We start from the raw sequence: 25745 nt of genomic DNA on the forward strand, positions 1-25745 counted from the left end.
TGAATAAAGCTCAGATGTTGAAATGGTATAGTACTGTAAATTGGTATAACTTCAACCACATTTCACAGTTTATTAGAAATTCTGAGATGAAAATAACAATATAAATGAATTTAGATGAAGTGAATTAAATGTGACACAGGCGTTCTTCAAGTGAACAAACCGACAGAAATTCATTGCACACCATTAGCTGGTTTAAAGAAAAATAAACTGGGTCCAAAGTGAAGTTTCCCCAGTTTTGGGGTAACTTTAGCCAGAGTAAGTTTAATATGGAAGACAAAGTTATTATTATACACAGGTTACTTCGGCCACTTTAATCAGTAGGAAACACTTAACGATACAAAAATATTGTGACAAATTGCAGGTCTTAAGTGGGAAAGCTTGACCAGCTGTAAGTGTGGGCAGAGGGGAGTCAAAGGTTATCAGAAGTTAGGACTTGGTGTTTGCAGCCTTAAAGATTGTATAATTGCAGAGCCATATTCATCATATCATTATTAAGGAAGAATGAAATTTATGAATCCATAGAATTTATAAATTTATTTTAGATGATTGCTGGTACAAACAGGTGGGAACAATGGCAGGAGGGTACTCGGAATGAGGAGATAAAGGCTAATTTAGGAATGAACTCAATGGATGATAAACCGGCTTTGGTGGTGGGGTCATGTGAGGCGAATGGAGGAGGATAGGTTACCTAGGAGAATAATGGACTCTGCTGTGGAGGGTAAGAGAAGTAGAGGTAGACCAAGACGACGATGGCTAGACTCGGTTTCTAACGATTTAAAGATAAGAGGTATGGAACTAAATGAGGCCACAACAGTATTTGCAAATTGAGGATTGTGGCAACGTTTAGTAAATTCTCAGAGGCTTGCAGACTGAACGCTGAAAGGCATAACAGTCTATAATGATAATGTATGTATGTATGTATATGCTTCAATCTGAAGCACTAAATTCAATTCTTAAGGTAAAAACGCTTTATGAAAATGATTTCATTCACATGTGCCCCACTGAATATGCTACACAAATGTATTAATACACTGACTGACAGAGCAAATGCAACACCAAGAAGGAGTGGTCAGAACTTTATGCCAATTGCAGGGTAGACTGACGTCACTGAGGTATGCTCATGATGTGAAATGCGCCGCTGTGCTGCGCACGTAGCGAACGATAAATGGGACACGGCGTTGGCGAATGGCCCACTTCGTACCGTGATTTCTCAGCCGACAGTCATTGTAGAACGTGTTGTCGTGTGCCACAGGACACGTGTATAGCTAAGAATGCCAGGCCGCCGTCAACGGAGGCATTTCCAGCAGACAGACGACTTTACGAGGGGTATGGTGATCGGGCTGAGAAGGGCAGGTTGGTCGCTTCGTCAAATCGCAGCCGATATCCATAGGGATGTGTCCACGGTGCAGCGCCTGTGGCGAAGATGGTTGGCGCAGGGACATGTGGCACGTGCGAGGGGTCCAGGCGCAGCCCGAGCGACGTCAGCACGCGAGGATCGGCGCATCCGCCGCCAAGCGGTGGCAGCCCCGCACGCCATGTCAACCACCATTCTTCAGCATGTGCAAGACACCCTGGCTGTTCCAATATCGACCAGAACAATTTCCCGTCGATTGGTTGAAGGAGGCCTGCACTCCCGGCGTCCGCTCAGAAGACTACCATTGACTCCACAGCATAGACGTGCACGCCTGGCACGGTGCCGGGCTAGAGCGACTTGGATGAGGGAATGGCGGAACGTCGTGTTCTCCGATGAGTCACGCTTCTGTTCTGTCAGTGATAGTCACCGCAGACGCGTGTGGCGTCGGCGTGGAGAAAGGTCAAATCCGGCCGTAACTGTGGAGCGCCCTACCGCTAGACAACGCGGCATCATGGTTTGGGGCGCTATTGCGTATGATTTCACGTCACCTCTAGTGCGTATTCAAGGCACGTTAAATGCCCACCGCTACGTGCAGCATGTGTTGCGGCCGGTGGCACTCCCGTACCTTCAGGGGCTGCCCAATGCTCTGTTTCAGCAGGATAATGCCCGCCCACACACTGCTCGCATCTCCCAACAGGCTCTACGAGGTGTACAGATGCTTCCGTGGCCAGCGTACTCTCCGGATCTCTCACCAATCGAACACGTGTGGGATCTCATTGGACGCCGTTTGCAAACTCTGCCCCAGCCTCGTACGGACGACCAACTGTGGCAAATGGTTGACAGAGCATGGAGAACCATCCCTCAGTACACCATCCGCACTCTTATTGACTCTGTACCTCGACGTGTTTCTGCGTGCATCGCCGCTCGCGGTGGTCCTACATCCTACTGAGTCGATGCCGTGCGCATATGTGTAACCTGCATATCGGTTTGAAATAAACATCAATTATTCGTCCGTGCCGTCTCTGTTTTTTCCCCAACTTTCATCCCTTTCGAACCACTCCTCCTTGGTGTTGCATTTACTCTGTCAGTCAGTGTACTTCTTGGTGGACCCACACAGACTAACAAAAAACCAAAATATTCTGGGTATCACATATATTTCAGATGCCTTCAGAATGCAAATCCTCCCATTTCAAATTTTATTTAAAACTTTCCTAGTGTAGGCAGGGTTGTGAGTTTGATAAGAACGGCTTTCACATTTCTGCTTGTATGGTTGAAGTCACCCATGAATTTAATACAACTGGGACAACAGGTGGTTGGTCATGGAAGCATGGACTCAGTTGGCATTTAGATCATGAAATGCCTTTGACGTGTGGGATTTTTTACAGAATGAATCCCTGTTATTTCCACAATGACGTTGCCAAATGTCACAAATGGCTACTTTGCAGAGATTGGACTGGCCTGCTCAGAGTCCCAATCTCAGTCTCATCAAACAAGCTTTGGGATGAATTTGGATGAGCAAGTGATGTCTTGGGAGATGTGGCCAACTTTTATTACTTGATTGTCTAACAGTGAAATATTACAAGAGGAATGGCCTCAGATTCTAGTGGGCATCCTGCACCAGCTAGTCAAGGGCTTGCCTGACAGAGTGGCTGCTATTATAGCAGCAAGAAGTGATTTCACAGTACCCCTGGACAAATATTTAAGTTAAGTAAATGTCCAAGTACTTTTTGGTAGATAGTGTACTTTCTTAAGTACAAAATTTAGGAAGCAATGGCTGTTATAACTGACATGAGAAGACTGTAAACATAGGTAGGTATACTGTATCTATGTATAGAAGTTGGATATTTACAAGAACCAGAGTTTTTCGTTCGTTTTGAAATGTTATTCACCAGCAATCACCATTGATCTGAATTCAGGGCTGTGGCCCACGTGGCAGATTCCCTATAAGTTCTTTACCTATTCTTCAATGATTTCAAAGAAGTTGGAAACTTATCAAAAATCTCCCTTGATAAATTATTCCAATCTTTAATTCCTCTTCCTAAAAATGAATATTTGCCTCAATTTGTCCTTTTGAATTCCAACTTACATTTTATGATCTTTTCTACATTGAAAACTCTACTCAAACTTATTCATCTACAAATTTCATTCCAAGGCATCTCTCCACTGACAGCTTGAAACATTCTGCTTAATTATTGTAGATAAATTATGTAATCTGCCTAATCATTTAATATAAAATTAGTACTTACATTTATTTTAACTATGGTACTAGTTTTGGCCTATTGATATTATGCCATCATCAGCCACTTGAAAATAGTTCTGATCTAATATTCACTATACATTAAAATAGGTCAATGTCTTGAGGATGTAACACATCACTTCAAATTCTTATGATCTGTTGGTATAATTCAATAAATTATAATCACTTTTAAGTGTTATGGTTGATGATGGCCTAATATCAATACACCAAAACTAGTACCATGATTAAAATAAATTGAAGTAGGTACTGATTTTATTGATCAGGTGGATTATGGTACCTTGTTTATCTACAATAATTATACTGTCATCAAACGGAACATGAAAGTTATAAACTTTGACATTCCATTGAGTCAAGTACCTCATCTCTTTACTTCCCAGTCTTCCCAGCCCAAACTTTGGAACATTTTTGTACTGCTACTCTACTCATGCTAGGTAAAATGTTTGAAAACAACAGATTTTTTATTCTGCTTACAGGAGGAAAATGAGGTTAAGCTACATTTAGGTGTATGTTTGTATTTATCACAATTGATCCATAATGGTTACCGTAGTTTCTGGTTAGTGAAAGATTATTGAACTGAGGTGATGGAGAGGAGCAGCTAATGCCAGCAGGTCACCATGTTGTCTGGAAGTATCTCTCATCCTACACAGTAGTACTACTTGATACTATCGTTCACATATGAATACATTTCTCAAAAAAAGGGAATGTGATGAGAGTACTCAACCACAAAAAAAAAACCTGATTCCTGCTCTCACCATTGATACGGCGCACATTCACTGTCCGACCACCCAGTGTGGTGAACGTGAAATCGGAGCTGAGGTTGAGGTTCATCTTTATACCCAGCACTATATGGTCAAGTAGCATTTTCTTCACCATATCTGGATGAGTCATCAGCTTATCAACTTTGGTGGCAGTGCTTTTGTTATTCCGTGGTGCAAAGATGGTGAATGGCTCTTCTGAAAGGAAAAAAAAAAGAGAAGAGATTCATTAGACACAGTCATTTACAACAACTACACTATGCAATGTACAGTCATTTACAACAACTACACTATGCAATGTACAATGAGAGAAGATAAAATAATCCTAACACAAACAAGAAAGAAAGCATTTTAATATGATTCATCATGATCTCTCAACTTGCTATCCGGGTAGGTGAATTTGCCTTCCATTTGCCTAAATCCCACACCCCATCTCTTCATCAATGAACTCTTTTCTAATGACTGCAATGCTCTTAGATTTTGAAGGCTGAGTCTCTAATTTTTGCCCCTAATGGATGTTCATCCTTTGAAATGCAATGTCCTTTTACTTTATTCAGCTTGCTATTACAATCATTCATCAAACGTGCCGAATGTGCATTCTACTTTCCAGGCTTATGGTTTTTAGTTTTCAGTTTACAAAGCACTGAGAATAAACTAAGAGCATTTATGAACCTAAAATCACAGCTAAACATTTCGATTCTAATCTTTTATGCCTTTTACATTTAAATCATGAAGTTATCCGTCGTTTCCAAAGTATCTCTCAGCTCATATTACATTTTACAATAACAACAAGTTCATTAGTAGGCTATTGCGCTATTTTAAGAAACCTTCCCAGCACTGGCAATCACTTCCTCTTCGCTTACTTTTAAGTAGATAAATAAATAGATAATGAACAATTCTTTTAGGACCAATACAGGGCCGAAATTAGTAGGCTAACACTACAGTGATGAATTAGGAGTAGTTAGATTTTAGAATTTTAGAACTAAGAATTTAGTACCTACCATATTTCAAAAATTGAATCTAGTATTTTCTAGAATATTTAATCTTTGCATTTTTGCAATGTTTTATGATGAAAGTAATATTTTTGAATGGAGAATTGGATTGTTAAAATATCAATCCATCAACTACTGGATTTTGTACATTTTCCATTTTGAATTCAAGAAATTAAAATTAACTTGTGGGCATTAACAACCAGATGTATCTACATGTACCAAGAACTCAGTAGGCTCACGGCAATACATAATTTTATTTTGTCATTTGAATAAACCTATTACAAATTATTTCAGTTCATGTGCAAGAAGGTACCGGTAACAAGACAAATCATGGTGGGATGGCCAGTCAGTTGAAAGTTTAATACAGACAAGCACACACACTAATCATGGTTATTTTCTGACGTGTGAGAACGTCTCGTGAAAATATAATTTCGCTTTTATTTCGCGGGAAAACGTAAGTTACATTTCGCACTCTGTACCCAATTTCACATTATATTGCAGGTTATAGTAATAATCGCGTATGGTCATGTTTATTGATTTCAAGAAAGCACGCGACTCTATCGACCAGGAATCGCTAATTAATGTTCTGGAAGGGTTTGGGGTGGATGACACGTCCAGAAACCTGATCAAACAGACGCTCCCCAACACAGTGTCGAAAGTGGAATTCATAGGTGATATATCGGAATAGTTCTCGATCAAAACAGACCTCAGACAAGGAGGACACACCTCTTTAACCGTGTTCTGGAAAAGCTCATTCGAAAGTGAAGGAAAATGTTGAGCCTAGAAGAAACAAACCAAAATCAATTGCCTTGGTCCCGAACTCAAAGGGGTGTACACTGACTGCCAAGCCTTTGCGGATGACTTGGTTATTTTTGCTACCGTAATAACATTGATTCAGCAATCAATAAGATCAACAGGTTATAAGAAATAGCCCAGAAAGGAGAAATGCAGATTTCCTTTGAGAAGACATGAACATTAAATGATAGACCAGACTGGATGATCACTAAGTATGGGAAGAATAAACGAGTCAAACGTTTCAGATACAGTACCGGTACCTGGGTGCGGTGATCCAACAGAATGGGTTAAAAGAGGAAGCTACTAACGTTAGGATATGGAAGTTATACCGGGCATACCATCTCACGAAGAACACGTACTGGTACAACAAAACGATAATCAGTATAGGAGGCAAGTTCCAACACTACAACACGATTGTTAAAACGAAGGGATTACATGCATCAGAAACCTTGGCCAGTGTGTGCAGGAACAAGCCAGTCTACTGAAAAATAGGGAACACAGGATATTTAGGATCCTAGGTAAGAAAAGGGTCGATGGACAGATACGATTGAGATGTAATGAAAAGGTACAGCAATATCGAACCAATCACACCATCAAGAAAAGACTGCTAACTACAGACACATCCGGCTAACAAAAGGAATATGGGATTTCATCAAGCCGAGGTCAACAAGGCTGAGGTAATTCCAGGAATGTGAATAGAATCTGAGACAAATCGGTATCCCAGAAGGTAAAATTAATGATAGGGTCAAATTCAGACAGCTAGTTAAGAGCTATCGAAGTTTTCAGATGGAATCAAAACCCAAAAGATGGACCTGAACAGCACAAGAAAGCGCTGGCTGATGGGCTCAAAAAATACTGGCAGGATATCAAAGCCGGAAGAAGAGCAAGATCCACACTTAAATGAAATTGGTTGTTACCATGCAGTCCATAGAGGCTCAACTAGAAAAAACAAAAATAAAAAATAAAATATGACGCATGGCCTCCAGAAAGGCCTAGTGCAGGTCTTTCGAATTGACGCCTGTAAAATAAATTCATGTCATCGTCCCGAGGTGATGCAGCTATTTTCAGGCACATTTTAATCATACTCCAGACTCCTAACATTCTTAAATCTCTGACTACCGAGAATCGAGCACGGGCCTCCGAAGACGGCGGCTAATAGTGATAACCGTTGCGCTAAGGAGGCGGATTATTGCGGATTAAAACACATTGATAACTTATTTGCCTTTTAAACGTCAAATACACTAACATTTCCACATTTGTCCGCGTTTCACATTTATTGCGACTGCGAAAATCTAACATCTCTAATAATAAATTATAGACGTGGGGTTACTGTTCTTTTTCCACTCAGGATCCCTTAAGGAAATCCAGTGACAAGCACCATACAAGTCAGATTGGTACAGTACCAAATACACAATCACTGCGTGTGCAAAACTTAAGGATGAAACATTTTACTAACTGGGGGTTTACATTTCAAAATTACAATGGAATGTAATAAAATTCAGAAGTGGTTGTAAATGGATGTGAAATAAGTTCAGATCTTTTAGAATATGATTTTAGATGCTGTTGCCTTTAAAATGAAATGAAATGAAATGAAATTAAATTAAATTAAATTAAATTAAATTAAAATGAAATGGCGTATGGCTTTTAGTGCCGGGAGTGTCCGAGGACACGTTCGGCTCGCCAGATGCAGGTCTTTTGATTTGACACCCGTAGGTGACCTGCGCGTTGTGATGAGGATGAAATGATGATGATGATGACGACACATACACCCAGCCCCCGTGCCAGCGAAATTAACCAATGAAGGTTAAAATTCCCGACCCTGCCGGGAATCGAACCCGGGACTAACCACTTAGCCATGGAGACGGACGCTGTTGCCTTTAGAAAGTATAGGTATATTTTCCTATTTTGAGAAAATAAGTCAAAGGTGCATTTTTGAATCTTTCTATTGTTAAAACAAGTGGCTCAATCGTGCATTATCTTTTGCTATTATGGAGGATTTGGAATAATTTATTAGCCACTAATACAATCGCAATAGAGTTCTCGATCAATATAAAAATGATAGGCCTATAATGAAAGATCCAAAATATTGCCACTCGTGCTGGGGAAAAAGAACAAAGGTGTTGCAATAAATTGCTTGCATTTGCAGATGACTTTGCCATACTTTCAGAAAGCCTTGCAGATGCAGTAATACAATGTCATTCTCCTTGAAAAGACAGCCAACATGTCAGGCTTGAGAGTCTCTGCCGAGAAAACAAAATTTTGACGAATATTAAAAAATGCCCCGAAGTGTTTAGTAACGGATATTGGTCAAATAGAAAAGGTAGAGAAATTCAAATATTTGGGTGAGACAATTCAAGAAAATGGTTTAGAAAAATCTGCTATAGAGGATACAAAAGATGGAAAGAGCTTACGGTATAACTAAGAATACTTACAACAAAAAGTGCTTATCAACAAAACTTAAAATAAAGCACTACAACACAGTAGTGAAACCAGAATGCCTGTATGCCAGCGAATGTCTAGCACTGAACTACAAGCCTGATAAATTAGAAATATTAAAAGAAGAATTATAAGGAAAATATTAGGTGCTCTAAGAATTGCAGAGTTTTGGAAATTAAGAAGTAACAATGAAATTTACCAGAACATAGAAAACATATCAGAAACAATAAGAAAAACGAGACTGCTATTTCTTGGACACATTTATAGAATGGATGACAGACTAACTAAACGAATCGTCAAGTACCTTCGGGAAAAGAAATCAACCACCACCTGGATTCAAGAAGTCGAGAAAGACCTGGAAAGGAACAACATACGAGAAGAAGAATTATTGGAAAGAACGATTTTTAGGAAGAAATTCTTACAAATGGTAGGATTCCAAGGGAGGAAGGAAAAGAAAACAGCCACAAAGTGGACTGAAGACAGGAAAAAAAAAGCACAGTGAAACAATGAAAGAATACTGGAAGAAAAGGAAAGAACAACTAAAGAGGAAGAATTGAAATTGTAACGTAGTCCTTAGAAGGCCGGAACGCAAGAAGAAGATAGGCCTATACTTATCTAACATTTAAGAGCAGTGATTTTCATTGAAGATGTCCGGCTCCATGGCTAAGTGGTTAACGTGCTGGCCTTTGGTCACAGGGGTCCCGGGTTCGATTCCCGGCAGGGTCGGGAATTTTAACCTTAATTGGTTAATTCCGCTGGCACGGGGACTGGGCGTATGTGTTGTCTTCATCATCACTTCATCCTCATCACGACACGCAAGTCGCCTACGAGAGTCAAATCAAAAGACTTGCATCTGGCGAGCCGAACTTGTCCTGGGGCACTCCCGGCACTAAAAGCCACACGTCATTTCATTTTCATTGAAGATGTTTTGCAGGACTGTCCTTTCTCTGCTTTCAGACAAAGAGGCCCACCTGATTATCCTTTCAATTTCTGAATATTTCCTTGGGAGTTTCTTGCCCTTGTATACAGAAAATACCTCTTATGAAAATAACAAACTACTATATTTACCTCCTCACTTCAAAGTAATCTTCATTTCAGAAAGAGCTATCCATATTATCAATTTAGAAACCGATGTGACATAAGTTGCATGACTAATTATAATTTATTATATTGAGATTTATACAATAATTTTTCAATAATTTTCACTCAAAAATACTTTTTGTGAAATTAAGCTACAAATGATTTCGTTTAAAAACTATAGATTTTTCACCTCCATGAAATGTAGATTCATTCAAACATCAGGGCACTTAAATCTCTCAAAGTCATATAAGTTTATTAAAAAAGGATGGTGCAAAAGTAAAACTGCTTTAATCTTTATTATTGAACTGACATGCATGATTTACAATGATATGCAATGTCAAACGACCTGAGTAGGCCTAAGTTTGTTGTTCGTAGGTAAGTTTCACATCTGACTGTGTAGTGTATGCACTCGCCACCCGAAGCGCTACTGTTTTTTACAGGTTGCTTTAAATCGCACCGACATAGGTGGGTCTTATGGCGACGATGGGATAGGAAAGGCCTAGGAATGGAAAGGAAGCTGCCTTAATTAAGGTATAGCTCCAGCATTTACCTGGTGTGAAAAATGAGAAATCACGGAAATCAGTTTCAGGGCTGCCGACAGTGGTGTTCGAACCCACTTTATTCCACACGCAAGCTCACATTTGCGCGCCCCTAACCGCATGGCCACTCGTCCGGTCTGCTGTTGCTCATACGGTTCATATGGGCATTACAAGTTTTTGAGTATGAACAGAGTGGGTGTCACAACAGATGTTTAGACGATAGTCCATTTCTCTTCAAGCGTTTCATAACACAATGATAAACTTATTTGCCTTTAAAACGTCAAAATACACTAACGATTAATGGTTATCCGTTCTACTGCACCAGAGATACGGTTCTTCAAATCGTCCAGCTGTTGTCGTAATGGGCGATCATACGCAACGTATCGCCACATAAAGAGATCGCAGGGTGTAAACTCAGGTGATCGCGGAGGCTAGAGCAGCATCGGCAAATCATGATTCCCGGCATGACTGATCCAGTATTCTGGTACGGTGGCATTCCGGGCCACAAACATCCAGTGGATTGGAACTGTTGTACCCATGAGATAGGTAGTATCTATGTGGCGGGTGCTTGTTAAAATAGGTTCGAAAGTATTTCTGCACTCTTACAACAGCCCCTGTTCATGAACATTCCATTACACAAAACGCTTTATCTTGTTGCGAGGTCTCAATTTTGTACGAAGCTAGATACATCAGCGCCCCTGGTGCTAGTACGCATACTACACATCAAAATATGAACAACAAACTTATGAAGGTCGTCTATCATTGCATACTATTATTGATCGTGTATGTCAGTTGAATAAATAAATCAGGTTTACTTTTGCACCATTATTTTTGTATAATCCTGTATAAGTGCTCATTAGATCCTCTTCTTTCGTCATGTTTTGCGTGATAACCATGGGAGCTCGACGAGTTTGACATTGCTTCAACTAGCTTGTCCTCTCTTATTTTTGCTTTCTGACCTTCCTTGGTCAGGACTTTTTCTTGGACGTTTTGGAGACCTACGGGATCAATAATTGGATTGGTGATCACAGGGCCATTAGCTGATTCTGTCATTGCTTCCACCTGTGGCAGCCTCCTTACTTTTATCTTTCCTATCCGATCTCTCTTAGTGATAGGTTTCCGAGTCCAGGGAGTCTCGTTGTCACGCTCTCAATGGCCCTTCCGTTTGCTGACACCCTATTGCTTCGAAGAGTCGGAACTCTTCCATTTCTTCCAACTGATTAATGTTAAAAAGGGATCGTTGCCTTTTCTTCTTCTACCGCTTTTCCCGTGAACTGCGTAGCACAGTTCGATTTGGCCCTGTTTTACGGCCGGATGCCTTTCCTGACGCCAACCCTATATGAATCTCTATTGCGTGTTTCTGAGGTGGTTGGTAGTGTGGTTTGTTGTCAGAATATGACGGGAAGAGTGTTGGAATAGACACAAACACCCAGTCCCCGAGCCAGAAGAATGAATCAGAAGCGATTAAAATCCTCGTCCCTGTCGGAAATCGAACTCGGGACCCTCTGAATAGAAGGGCAGTACGCTGACCATTCAGATAAAGAGTCGGACAAGAAACGATCGTTGCTTACTTGAACTTTTCCTTAAAACAATAATCACCACCTTTATATACAACAATTATTATCATCAGCTCTCAGTCCCCAACATGCTAGTCGTAAATAAGAATGAATGTGTTTGATATGTTTAAAATTTATTGATTTAAAACCACCCTATCTGTGTGGATTTATTGACTTTACTGTCGCTATTTAAACAGAGTTTCATGTCCTGGCCGTACAATTTTCACTTCCTATTAGAAGTGATTTACCAAGAAGCCTACGGCTAATCACTAACATACTGAGACTGGACTTGTTAAACTCAAGATCGGATTCTCAGAAGTATTAACATAAAAATGTGACGCGTTGAAATATTATGGGAACGATAATAAATCTCTGAAGAAGGGTGATTCGTCTGTAAGTTGCCAGTCAGTATGATATGCGTCCTTTAGGTTAAGCGTATGTGCGAATCTGAGTGCGCCAACAACGAACTGTCATACGACTAAAGCTGAGCACTCTAAAGCTGCATCATTAGTAGAGCTGAAGTTTGAAAGTCGGCAGTGTTTGACCTTCCTTGGTGTGCTTTTCGTCCATTATATTCCGATTTTCATCAAGAAAAATGTGGAAAACCATCTGACTTCATGTTTCAAGTCGTCCATCACAAACCGGGGGCCAAATAATTATCAGATTCAGACTTCAACTGAGTTGCAAGCCCTCGTTTCAAAAGTATCCACATTTGTATGCGAGAATGCTAAATATATCCAGAGAAAGATGTTTCTTAAACATGGCAATGGTACTTTACTCCTAATTTACAAAATGGTGTTTGAAACGACGCAAATGGAGAGCCAGAATGACGAACAGCGAATGACCAATCGGTAAAGGTACGGTAATTAATGTACTATGGCGATAATTTCGTTATAGCTTTTTCTGTGTAATTGTGTAATCGATTCTTTTATAAACTATGCATCTGTACTGCCAGGTCTTTTGGATTTCACAATGCTAACGACATAACGTTCTGACAATTTCATTCGAGGTTGAATACATAGAAATCTTTCTATAAACAATACAGAAATTGCACTTATACTTGAAATACCCACACCTCGCAACTGTTTGAGACATGGGAGGCAACCACGAGTTCGTAGGTGAGTTTGCAATTGCTATCACACACACACACACACACACACACACACACATCGAAACTACTCCTGTCATCTTACCTGTCTCACCTCCCCGAGTCTGTCTGCCAGTCTGTTTCATCCTTTCTGATCCATTAGTATTAGATTTGCGAGGATTTGGAAGTTTTCATTTTCCCACTTTCCATGGCCCTTCCATTTCTTTGGTCTGTAGCTTCTTTCTTCGAAAGACTGGGACTTGCCTTGGATATAATTAAGGACTGATAGTCTCATTGTTTTATCCCTTCAAACAACAATATCCTCCACCTGCTTCAACTGCTATCATTGTAAGGCTTATTTAGCGGCGGAATTATAATTTCGCTTCCTGTCAACCGACAGTCCTATACAGGAAGCGCCTAGTTCCTGTAGATTAATTCTGTTGGTTCGTCAGCGATAAAAGAAGAATTGCAGGCAAACTTACGAGTCTCTTCTAAGCAGCATATCGTCACAGATACTGGCGTGATGATTCTTTGTTTTGTTTCATGAACTTCTAAAACTGTTTCATGATTGCTCCTTAGGTCAATGCTAAAGTTATTGTACTTATATTGCGACAATATTTTCTCCAGTTAAAATGTATTTGAACCTGCCAAAAGACTATTGTAGTCATACATACTGTACCTCAACAGGTGTGCATGCTAAGAGCATACACTTTAAGAGGACCAGTATGCCAAGATTGATAATTCGCTAAAAGGGGCAATAACATTGAGATCAAAACATAGTACTGTAACTGAAGAAGAATTCCGATTTCTCAAAAAGAAAAAAAGAAAAAGTGTTCTTTGGTAAATAAGAGAACGGACCACGAAATGTTTAAAATTGTTCTCCTTAAGCCTTGGAAACGTAACACCGCCAGAGTGAGAAAAGAATAAGAGTTGATCAAAGGAATTTCGGCGCTCAATGATCGTCGCATTTTAAATGCTGCGAGGCACTGGGTAGATAGTTTTATCCCAGACGAGGGTGACTAGACGGCTGTCCTGCATGATTTTTGCCCATTGTCCCTCCATCCTCTCTCTCTCTCTGTGCCATAGTTTTCTGTGTGATGCAGTATGCATGTTGGGTATTCAGCCCGAAGGCTGGTTTGATCCTCCACAGTTCCACTGAAAGCTATCAACAGATGGCCTAGGCATCACTGAAGAGGCGTACTAAGGAAATGAGAAGTGAGGTAGTTTCCCGTTGCTTTCCTCACCGAGCCAAGCGTTGCTACTGCATATCAGCCTGCCAAGCCCACTGAAATGCATGCACCAACCGACCCTGTGATGCAGTGGTCAAGATGTTTCTGTTCTTTTCTAAGTGTCCCCACGACAACGCTAACATTTATAAAATGCAACATTTTTCCCTCTAGATATTTTCTTTTAAGTGACTCATTCCGTGAGTATTTGAAGGCACTCAAAGAATTCGTACGGAACAAAATTTCCGCCACCTCGGCGAAAACAGAAAAAAAAATATTACCGGGACGTATTATAATAATATATCTAAGGAAGGAAACCTTACAATCTCGATCCCATGTATTATTATTATTATTATTATTATTATTATTATTATTATTATTATTATTATTATTATTATTATTATTCGCCATTTATTTTCTCAGAAAATCCCCATAACTCTTTCTTTGTTAAATTTTATGAAGACCGGGCGAGTTGGCCGTGCGCGTAGAGGCGCGCGGCTGTGAGCTTGCATCCGGGAGATAGTAGGTTCGAATCCCACTATCGGCAGCCCTGAAAATGATTTTCCGTGGTTTCCCATTTTCACACCAGGCAAATGCTGGGACTGTACCTTAATTAAGGCCACGGCCGCTTCCTTCCAACTCCTAGGCCTTTCCTATCCCATCGTCGCCATAAGACCTATCTGTGTCGGGGCGACGTAAAGTCCCTAGCAAAAAAAAAAAAAAAATATGAAGTAATTTCAAACGGCGTAAGTTGAAACTGGACATTTTAGGATAAATTAAAGGATATCTCCATCTTTTCTGTCATAATCTGGATATGAATAAAAATCTGTTGTTATTCATACCACTGTAAATAATTGAGTCGTAACTGTGGCTTAGCAAAATCTGCTGCCTTAAAAGACAATTCGGTCACTGAGACACTTGGTGGCTCCTTTCTACTTGTTTCTAAAATGATGTGTGGATATTTCATTGTTCTTGAAATGAAACTTGACTATTGTGAGTTTCTCAGAAGAAGGAACAATAACCCATCGGATGTGAGTCGTTTCCTTGAAGGTGTGATTGGAGAAAGCGGTTTCAGGACAATAAACTACCGTAGCCTTTGTGAAGTATAATTCACAAGACTACTTTCTACACGATCTTCCTCGGCTTGTCCATCTTTTAGAAACCTTGTGTGTGATGGATTCACCCTCATTTCTTTTAAGTTCAAATGGAGAGAAGGTTCCTTTGTTTCGGAAGTCGCTGATACAAGTAACCATTGGTGTCCTTGGATTACAGTTGGGGAATTATGGCGTTTACGGCCCAGAAGAAGTTGGGTTTAAAGCCGTAAGCATGTCTGTTTAAACGAAGCGATAGGCTAGGAATCGATTATTGAACCCGTTTTCAATGTGACAAAATACCGGATGTACGGAGAAAGAACAGATGAAGCTTAAATCTCGATATCATTATGCCGCATCGAGTAAGATTGACTGTACGGGCCTTTGCACGATTTGAGCAAATCGCACAGACATTGTGTTTACTCTCATTTGTTTTCGGAATGTCTCTTCCCTTCCTGGACGTGCAAATAATGCGGAAAGTGTTGTTCCACACCTGTGAAGATAACTTCGACGTTATTATTATAAGTTCTTCTCCACCTGGAGGCTGCCCGAAGACAAAGAATACACAATACAGTGAATATTTTATTTTTAAAATCAGTAGTTCATAAAGAATTCTAAAAATTAAAAATGACTCTGGAACTAGATCTACAAATTTAAACAATACTGGAAAACAAATTAATTACAATTAATTAAACAAATAAATTAAAAGCTACAAAACATTTATAACATCTGAAAGATTTATAAATAATTCCTAAAATCAAACCAAATCCTATTGTACTACAGCCCTTGATGTACCAAGCGACCGCTGCTCAGCCCGAAGGCCTGCAGATTACGAGGTATCGTGTGGTCATCACGACGACTCCTCTCGGCCGTTATTCTTGGCTTTCAGGACCGGGGCCGCTATCTCACCGTCAGATAGCTCCTCAATTCTAATCACGTAGGCTGAGTGGACCTCGAACCAGCCCTCAGGTCCAGGTAAAAATCCCTGACCTGACCGGGAATCGAACCCGGGGCCTCCGGGTGAGGGGCAGACACGCTACCCCTACACCACGGGGGCCGGCATAAATAATTCCTACCAAACTTAATCCGATGAGTACATGTGATATCTCAAAATGAGGATAGACCCCCTGAGAGCTTTTAGCCCCCAGCCCATGAGAAATATGTGCTGTTACGTATTTATTTTCTAATTCTTCGCGTCATTGTTAAAATTTTAGTAGCCTAATTGACTGAAATGTAGGCCTTCGCTGTATTTGGTGTTCATCATTAACATATTAGACCGAATTGTTTGTTTAATTTCCACAGCTCAATGTCCTCTTTCCTAGGTATTTATTCAGTTATGGATTGTTTTGTTCATAATTAATTTCTATTAATACAAGTAGATTTATAACATGATGTACAATGTATTATTGATATCATGTAAAATGAATCCAGAAAAAAACAAATATGAAAGACCGTAGAAAGATCCATCATTGCTGTCAACTAGAATAGTTACGAAAAATTTCCAGTCATTACGAAAATAAGAAGTATAACAATGTCAGTAGCAATAACTGAGATTCACTTTCATGAGTATATTATTCTTGAAACTTACGATGTACTCCTATACCGATTAGCTTATTAAATAAATTATTCGTAAAAGCCACTATTCTGCTTTCCTGATATCTAAATAGCCATAAAATCTTAAATATAATATAATATAATATAATATAATATAATATAATATAATATAATATAATATAATATAATATAATATAATATAATATAATAAATTACGCACTGGAATATACCATTAGTGACTTTAACAATACGGCAATACGGACGTTGGTAAGAGTTCAGCTTCTACAAAATGCCAACATGCGAGTTAAAAGATGACTGCAAGATGTTGCGACAAGCAGTCTCTCTTCACTGTACGGGTAAATGAAATGGCGTATGGCTTCTGGTGCCGGGAGTGTCCGAGGACATGTTCGGCTCGCCAGGTACAGGTCTTTCAATCTGACACCCGTAGGCGACCTGCGCGTCGTGATGAACATGAAATGATGATGAAGACAACACATACACCCAGCCCCCGTGCCAGCGAAATTAACCAATGATGGTTAAAATTACAGACCCTGCCGGGAATCGAACCCGGGACCCCTGTGACCAAAGGCCAGCACGCTAACCATTTAGCTATGGAGCCGGACACTGTATGGGTGAAAACACAGAATGCAATCCAACGGTTAGAAAATAACTTATTCACTGGCTTCAGCAGTTATGGGGGTCGAAATTGTAAGGTTTCCTTCCTTAGGGACCAACGTTAGCTAACACCGAGTATAGGGGAACCCCGGAAAATATCAGCAGCGTAAAGCTCTTTTGCTTTTGGGTGTTTCCTTTCACGAGTGGCAGCATTTCAGCAGTTGGTCATGTTGTTCTTGAGTGAAATGCAAGGTTGGAAGGTATCGCGGAAAAACAACGATTTTTGTTGTTAAAAGATGAGCGTATTTTGCTGTTTTGTAAACTTTGTAATAGATTGTTAAATCGCACGTCATTTAAATAACAAATACTACAATGTATTAAACATCAACAAATAATATATGCAGCATCAGCATCATCTGTTTATCCTCCAGGTTCGGTTTTTCCCTCGGACTGAGCGAGGGATCCCACCCCTACCGCCTCAAGGGCAGTGTCCTGGAGCTTCAGACTCTTGGTCGGGGGATACAACTGGGGAGTATGACCAGTACCTCGCCCAGGCGGCCTCACCTGCTATGCTGAACAGGGGCCTTGTGGAGAGATGGGAAGATTGGAAGGGATAGGCAAGGAAGAGGGAAGGAAGCGGCCGTGGCCTTAAGTTAGGTACCATCCCGGCATTCGCCTGGAGGAGAAGTGGGAAACCACGGAAAACCACTTCCAGGATGGCTGAGGTGGGAATCGAACCCACCTCTACTCAGTTGACCTCCCGAGGCAGAGTGGACCCCGTTCCAGCCCTCGTACCATTTTTCAAATGTCGTGGCAGAGCCGGGAATCGAACCCGGGCCTCCGGGTGTGGCAGCTAATCACGCTAACCACTACACCACAGAATATATGCTCTGATGTTATGAAAAGCTGGTTTCTTCCGTCTGTTGATAGAAGCTTAGTTTGATGCTGTGCTCTGCTTGTCGTGTGCTGCGCTCCGGGCAGTAGGCTATATCAACATGAAAAGTGTAATATTGTGAGCAAGCTCATTCACGGTAATATGGCCAACTGTTTTTCACTATGTGTAATAATGGGCAACATATACCGCGTATAGTTCTAGTATATCGATCACTAATAATTTAAATGAAAATTCTTTAAAGAGTTTTACGGAAAATAAAAGTGTTTCAGCACTGGAGAAATGGGGAAAAGAAGGACTGTTGTGCACCGAACGTGGTTAGGACACTTGTAGTCCCAGAGAAGAGGTCTACTGTCGCCTGTCATAATCAAAGGTAAGTGCAAAACAACGTTAACAAATCAAACTTGCAGTTTTTACACGTGACATTTGATATCGTGATCACAGCGATGGAACTTCCAGTTTTAATAATCATATTATTGGTATTACGTTCTACTAACTACTTTTACGATTTCGGAGACACCGCTGTATCGGAATTTTGACCCGCAGGAGTTTCTTTTACGTGCTAGTAAATCTACCGACACAAGGCTGGCATATCTGAGCACCTTGAAATGCCACCGGATTGAGTGGGGATCGAACCCGCCACCTTTGGCTCAGAAGACCAGTGCCCTATTGCCTGAGCTACTCAGATCGGCACCTCTAGCTTGACTTGGAATTCTAACCACATGCGTGTGATTTTTCATTTCAAAAGTTTCTCATCCATTGGCTGGAATCGAACCGTGATTGGCTTAGTGAGAAGCCAATGATGTAATATTGCTAGAATCATCTCAAAGCTCGGTGATATTCATACTTCACGTCAGTACTAAGACTTATGGGTACATCTTAAACAATGATTGTGGGCTATACGACTGTTAATTTCTGCCAAATATTCCACTAATTTTCCTACTAAAGGGGTGATTCTCTTGTCTTCTAGCTTGGTGTCTGGGGGTGTGATAGCTGAAGGACAGCTCGTTTCTAATCTAGGGTTCGATACAGGTGTACTGCCGCTCCTTGTTGGCTGTGCCATACTCAGGAGCCTGGGCTAACTGGTGCTGTGTGTGCGTCATCGCCACAGGGGCCACTGCGCTGCTGAGGAATGTTGCTACCACACTTCCGCCAGAGTAGGAGCGGTCGCTGTCCATTATCACAAATGATAGTAGACAATCTACACGTCAGACTTCCGAAACCTAGACCTCACACCAGTCACGTACTACAGACCACAGGAGATCTTGACAGGAAAAGTTGCAATTGTTCTCGTGAACCGAGAATCGACACTCTCCGCCCCGATTGCACATTTTCCTAGTTTTCTTCCTTCACTCACTCCAGGAAATTAATGTAGCGATTATTGTCAAACACAGAGGCTCTCATCATCACCCACCTTCTTTCTTATATTCACTCTCTTGCTGCACACATGCGATATGATTTTCCCGTCAACCATCTAGTTTCCTGATAGAATTTGTCTTCTGGGAAAAAGGCAAGAAACAAAAAGAAGAATAAGAATAAGAAGTAACAGGATCAAAATTTTGTACGATGGGCGAGATGTCAACGTGAGTTTGTAAGAATAGTGTTAAATGATGAGAAGAGGTGGTGGTAGTGATGATTTCAAACGAAAGAAGAACGGAATTATCATCCCTCTTATTAATCACATGGGAAAGAGGAACAACTTCGGTTCATAATTAATTTCGTCTCCTTTTGGAGTAAACATTCACTTCCACTTTTCTTTGTCTTTATCGGATTTACCTTCTGTAGGACAGTCAGGAATCTAACCCTGAACCCTCGGCTTTGTAGTCTCGAGACTCTGAATAAGACATTTTCTCTCTAAAGTTCAATGAGTTCGTTAAGAGGGACTATGATATTGTAAATATTAATCTCCCGCGGCCCATACAGCTCAATAAAGTCTTTGTCCTGCCAAGATGACTGCCACCCAATCAGACTGCTTGCTGATAATGGAATGCCATGTGGTCAGCGTGGTGACATCTTCAGCTGCATGTTTGGTTTTCATGACCAGGTCCGTTGCTTTTCATACCAGGCAGCTCCCCAGTAGGTCTCATGAGGCTGAATGACACCGTTCCAGCCCTGAGACGTGAATAAATTAGTTAGACTGGTCGGGAATCAAACCCAAGGTCTTCAGGCAAAAGACAAGCACTATAATATACATATGAACTCTTGTAGCACATACAGTCCAATTACGGCCCTGCCCTGTTCCTGTTCTACGAGACTGGCATTATAAATGTTAACAAATCTGATATATTTGGTCGATGGCCGCTACAAGATTGTGACTAGCACTTCTTCGCATGTAACTAACATTTTAACATATTATTAGAGCCTACCTGACAACATTTTAGTTCTGCTGAGCTAGAAATAACGGAGGGAATAACATATTTTACGAGTGTTTTGACCTAACCTGGATTAATGACAAATGTACACTCATTCTCACGGGGTTCAGTTCACATCTCTTCCGGGGCAACTTGCTGCAGAGGCGCCGGTCTTTGGCGCCACAGTCTCTGGAACCGGTCCGAACTAAGCAAGCTCAGTCCAGTTGTCATCGCAGGTATTGCAGAACTTTGACCTCTTATGTGCTAAAGAATGTTCTGTGGCAAGAAGAAGCTTTCTGTAATTTGTCAAATTTGATCAGAACTCATTAAAATGTGAAGGATCCAGCGAAAGCATGTTCCTCTTATTATTATTATTATTATTATTATTATTATTATTATTATTATTATTTGGTAACAGGTTAAATAGGGGCTGCCTGGCCGAGGCGGTAAAGGCGTGCTCGGTTCGCCCGGAAGGACGTGGGTTCGAATCCCCGTCAGGATGTCGTAAAATTTAAGAAACGATAAGTACGAAAACTCATTCTTTACAAAGCAAACACTCTAAGGCTCTCCAAATTATTTAACGTGCTTTTTTGTTTTTTTCCTCCTCCGTACAGGCCATGAAGGCCCTTGGAGGAGTGGAAGGTAAAGGTTTCCACCATTGTTAATCGAGGCACGTGATGGGGTAGAGTGGTTAGCTCTACGCCCGGCCGCCTTTGCCCCCAGGAATTAACCTGGTACTCATTTTTGGTGTAGGCTGAGTGAACCTCAGGGCCATATGCACCTCCGGAAGTGGAAATCTCGTTTCTTAAATTTTACGACTTCCTGACGGGGATTCGAACCCACGTCCTTCCGGGCGAACCGAGCACGCCTTTACCGCCTCGGCCAGGCAGCCCCTATTTAACCTGTTACCAAATAATAATAATAATAATAATAATAATAATAATAATAATAATAATAATAATAATAATAATAATAACCCTTTATATATTCAGCGACCAAGCTCGATAGCTGCAGTCGCTTAAGTGCGGCCAGTATCCAGTAATCGGGAGATAGTGGGTTCGAGCCCCACTGTTGGCAGTCCTGAAGATGGTTTTCCGTGGTTTCCCATTTTCACACCAGGCAAATGCTGGGGCTGTACCTTAATTAAGGCCACGGCCGCTTCCTTCCACTCCCTAGGTCTTTCCTAACCCATCGTCGCCATAAGACATATATATGTCGGTGCGACGTAAAGCAAATAGAAACAAAAATCAGCGATGGAGAGGTGAAATTTTACTTTCAAAGAAAATTTTGACATTCTAGTATTCTACTGACATGAATCTCCTATATTGTAGTTCTTGTAAAACGCTAAGTGGACTCTGTGAGATTCGTTCCCATAACATTGAGCACATTAGACGAACGTTCAACCAACTACACAATGTAGAGTGCCTCACAAAATATCATTCGATAAATGTCTTATGGTGACGATGGGATAGGACAGGGATATGTCTACGAAGGAATCCACCATGTCCATAATTAAGGTAATATGGAAATCAATCTTCAGTGCTGCCGACAGTGAGGTTAGATCCCGCCATCTTCCGAATGCAAACTAACATCTAAACGACGTGAACCGCACCGACAACCGCTCAGTGCTGTTTCTCTCTCTCTCTCTCTCTCTCTCTCTCTCTCTCACTCCTGAGAGAATGCACAACCCAATTACTTTAAATGATCCACGTGCTCCTATTTAGTATCTCTTGTTAGGACATTCTCCTATTATGAAATATTCATTGAAACTTGCAAGCAAATTTGCATTTTTTACGTGACTGTTGATATCATGATTATGGCCACGGGGCCTTCAGTTTTATCTGGGATCCAAACACAAGGGCATGAATTATAACTTAAAAAGTCTGCCATGTATTGGCTAGAGTTCGAACCGGGGCTAGCTTTGTAAGAAGCCTGTGACAATGCAACTCAGCTATCACGCCCAGAAATACTCATCCTTATTTAATATTTTCCCTATATTTATTTTCTGATTTCTATGTATTAGATGACAAGTCTCACAATCGGTAAGTTTGGGGACATATTTGTTTTGTGTCCTTAGATGTTGAAGTTCAACAAGTGTAATCTGAAGAGAAAAAGGTAGATGTCCGACCTTTCCATGAAGGGAGGCAGTGGATAATGAAAGGGAAAGGTCATCGAAGAACGTGGAAACGAGCTTCTCTAGGCCTCACAAAACTAATACCTCGTTGACAAAGGAACGTTACATAAGAAATATTAAAGCGAGGATCTTGGCACAAATAAGCGGAAATAATGCCAGACTCAGCTACCGCTAACCAACACTCCCACGTTGAAAGCTCCTAGGGAGTCACTCCTTTTAGTAGCCTCTTACGACATGCATATAATTATATATATTCTGTATACAAGGTGAAGCGAAATTCGCGCACTCCGGCGTCGCAGCGCGACTCCTCACATGCCAGCAATAAAAAAATGTCTTTCACAAAAGTTCGTCCTGCGAGTATATCCAGGAGAAAAAGGACGTTGAAGCACATATTAGCCGTGCTGTACAGTTGGTGCAGTGGATAGAGTTTTGGGTTAGCATGCAGGAGGTCGAGGGGGTCGATCCTGGTTTGAGGCATATGTTTTTTATTTCGTAAGTGTAGTCCAGGTGGTCATCATCATCATCATCATCATCATCTGTTTACCCTCCAGGTTCGGTTTTTCCCTCGGACTGAGCGAGGGATCCCACCTCTACCGCCTCAAGGGCAGTGTCCTGGAGCTTCAGACTCTTGGTCGGGGGATACAACTGGGGAGGATGACCAGTACCTCGCCCAGGCGGCCTCACCTGCTATGCTGAACAGGGGCCTTGTGGAGGGATGGGAAGATTGGAAGGGATAGGCAAGGAAGAGGGAAGGAAACGGCCGTGGCCTTAAGTTAGGTACCATCCCGGCATTCGCCTGGAGGAGAAGTGGGAAACCACGGAAAACCACTTCCAGGATGGCTGAGGTGGGAACCGAACCCACTTCTACTCAGTTGACCTCCCGAGGCAGAGTGGACCCCGTTCCAGCCCTCGTACCACTTTTCAAATTTCGTGGCAGAGCCGGGAATCGAACCCGGACCTCCGGGTGTGGCAGCTAATCACGCTAACCACTACACCACAGAGGCGGACAGTCCAGGTGGTATGACATCTTAATCGTCAACAGCGATTGCAGCGGGTCCTCTAGAAACCATTTGCACTTACATACTACAATCCTAGAAATGGACGAACATTCGTTTTCATTGGTCAGCTTTGAAAAACGCCCTTTCCACGTCGTGGGCGTGAATTTAATAGCACCACTCCATCTACTAGATGCGTTACAACGTATTCAGCGTTACTAAATTTTGTAAATGTAGGATACATTTGACCTAAGAAACGGTGTATTACTGTATTACAGTATGTTATGTCCGATAGAAATTCGCAAAAAAAAAAAAAAAAAAAAAAGAAAAAAAAGTGCGCCTCAACCCAGGATCGAACCCTCGACCTTCTGCATTCTAATCCAAAACTCCACCCACCGCACCAACTGCACAGCACGACTAAAATGTCCTCACAGTGGTAGTTACCCTGCATGTGGTTACAATATTGCCAGATTGTCATTCTTCAACGTTCTTTTCCTGCCGGATATAATCGCAGGACGAACTTTTGTGAGAGACCTTTTTTTTATGGCTGGCATGTGAGGAGTCGTGCTGCGACGCCCGAGTGCGCAAATTTCGCTTCACCCTGTATATGGATATATTCTATTCCTAGTTCCTCCATTCTCGTTACACTACTTCTAGGACTGACATTGCTACGTACGAATTTTGCGCTTTTTTTATATACCATATCTAGATCACTGATAAGCCCTTATCGATGTACATTCCATGTGGCGGCTCCACACATCAGCAGTGATCACGGGCGTGATGGATACCTCAGTTCGTTCGCCGTGGTACTGCCGTTCTTTAACATCCTAATCCCACGATTGGCCAGCTCCTTGGCTGAATGATCAGAGTAGAGGCCTTCGGTTCAGAGGGCCCCGGGTTCGATTACAGGCCAGGTTGGAGATCTCAATTTTAAATGGTTAATTCCGTTGGCTCGGAGTCTGGGTGTGTGTGTACATTCCTCAACATTGCTGCAACCCATACACAACACATCCTCCCCCATACTAACACGCAGTTTCCTGTACACAGGAGATGCCACCCACTCTTCTTCTTTTGCTACTTGTTTAACGTCATACTAACATATCGAAGGATTTTGGCAACGGAAGTTGGGAAAGGGCTAGGATTGGGAAGGTACCCACCGTGGCCTTAATTAAGTTACAGCCCCAGCATTTGCCTGGAGTGAAAAATGGGAAACTACGGTAAATATCTTCAGGGCTGCCGATGGTGGGATTCGAACCCACCATCTCCCGAATGCAAGCTCACAGTTGCGCGAACCTAAGCGCACGGCCAACTCACTCGGTCCGCCCACTCTCGTCGAAGGGTCTGCCTCACAAGGGCTGCACAAGGCTAGCAATAGCCAAAGGAAATTATTATTATTATTATTATTATTATTATTATTATTATTATTATTTTGCTATTTGTTTAACGTCGCACTAAAACCCACACAGACACACCCTAACCACATGGCCAACTCACTCGGTTTCATTATTATTATTATTATTATTATTATTATTATTATTATTATTATTATTATTATTATTATTATTACAATATTCAATTCGAAAATACTTTCGGAATCTGACGGGAACCGGTTTATAGATTTAGGAACGGTGGCGAATACAGTCATGAACATCAAATACAAGTCAATCAACAAATACGACGTTACGGGAAATAAACATTTTGACTGTGCAAACGAACTTTCATAGTTAAAGTGCTCCCCCTGATTACATTTCACCCTCAGTTAGGATAGAAAGCAAAGCGAATGAAACATAGGATGGCTTGTACGCTGATATGATGTGGCCTTCGGAGATGCCTGGTCCAGTTCTTTCTTCTGTGATGTTTTTGATGGAAGAGGTGTTGCCACTTCTGTTGAATAACACTAAGGGGTCTGCTTAAGGCTTAACGTTTCCATCCGACGGACGAATCACCATCAATACCGTCATGTGCCCTCACTCCATATGAACGCCGCGGAGAGGTTTGGAATATTGAACTCAGGTTTTTGGTACGCAATGTAGAGA

General features: G+C 41.4%; 1 protein-coding gene across 1 annotated transcript in view; it reads right to left on the reverse strand.

The window, feature by feature from the left end:
* The window catches only part of LOC136873921 (periostin), a 176913-nt gene that overhangs the window by 43447 nt on the left and 107721 nt on the right, over positions 1-25745 (reverse strand). The window contains exon 2 of the mRNA XM_067147273.2: positions 4364-4564. Within this exon, the coding sequence (XP_067003374.1) occupies positions 4364-4564 (201 nt within the window). The remainder of the gene's footprint in view (positions 1-4363; positions 4565-25745) is intronic.

The sequence above is a fragment of the Anabrus simplex genome, chromosome 5, assembly GCF_040414725.1.
Source record: "Anabrus simplex isolate iqAnaSimp1 chromosome 5, ASM4041472v1, whole genome shotgun sequence".
NCBI classification, from domain to species: domain Eukaryota; kingdom Metazoa; phylum Arthropoda; class Insecta; order Orthoptera; family Tettigoniidae; genus Anabrus; species Anabrus simplex.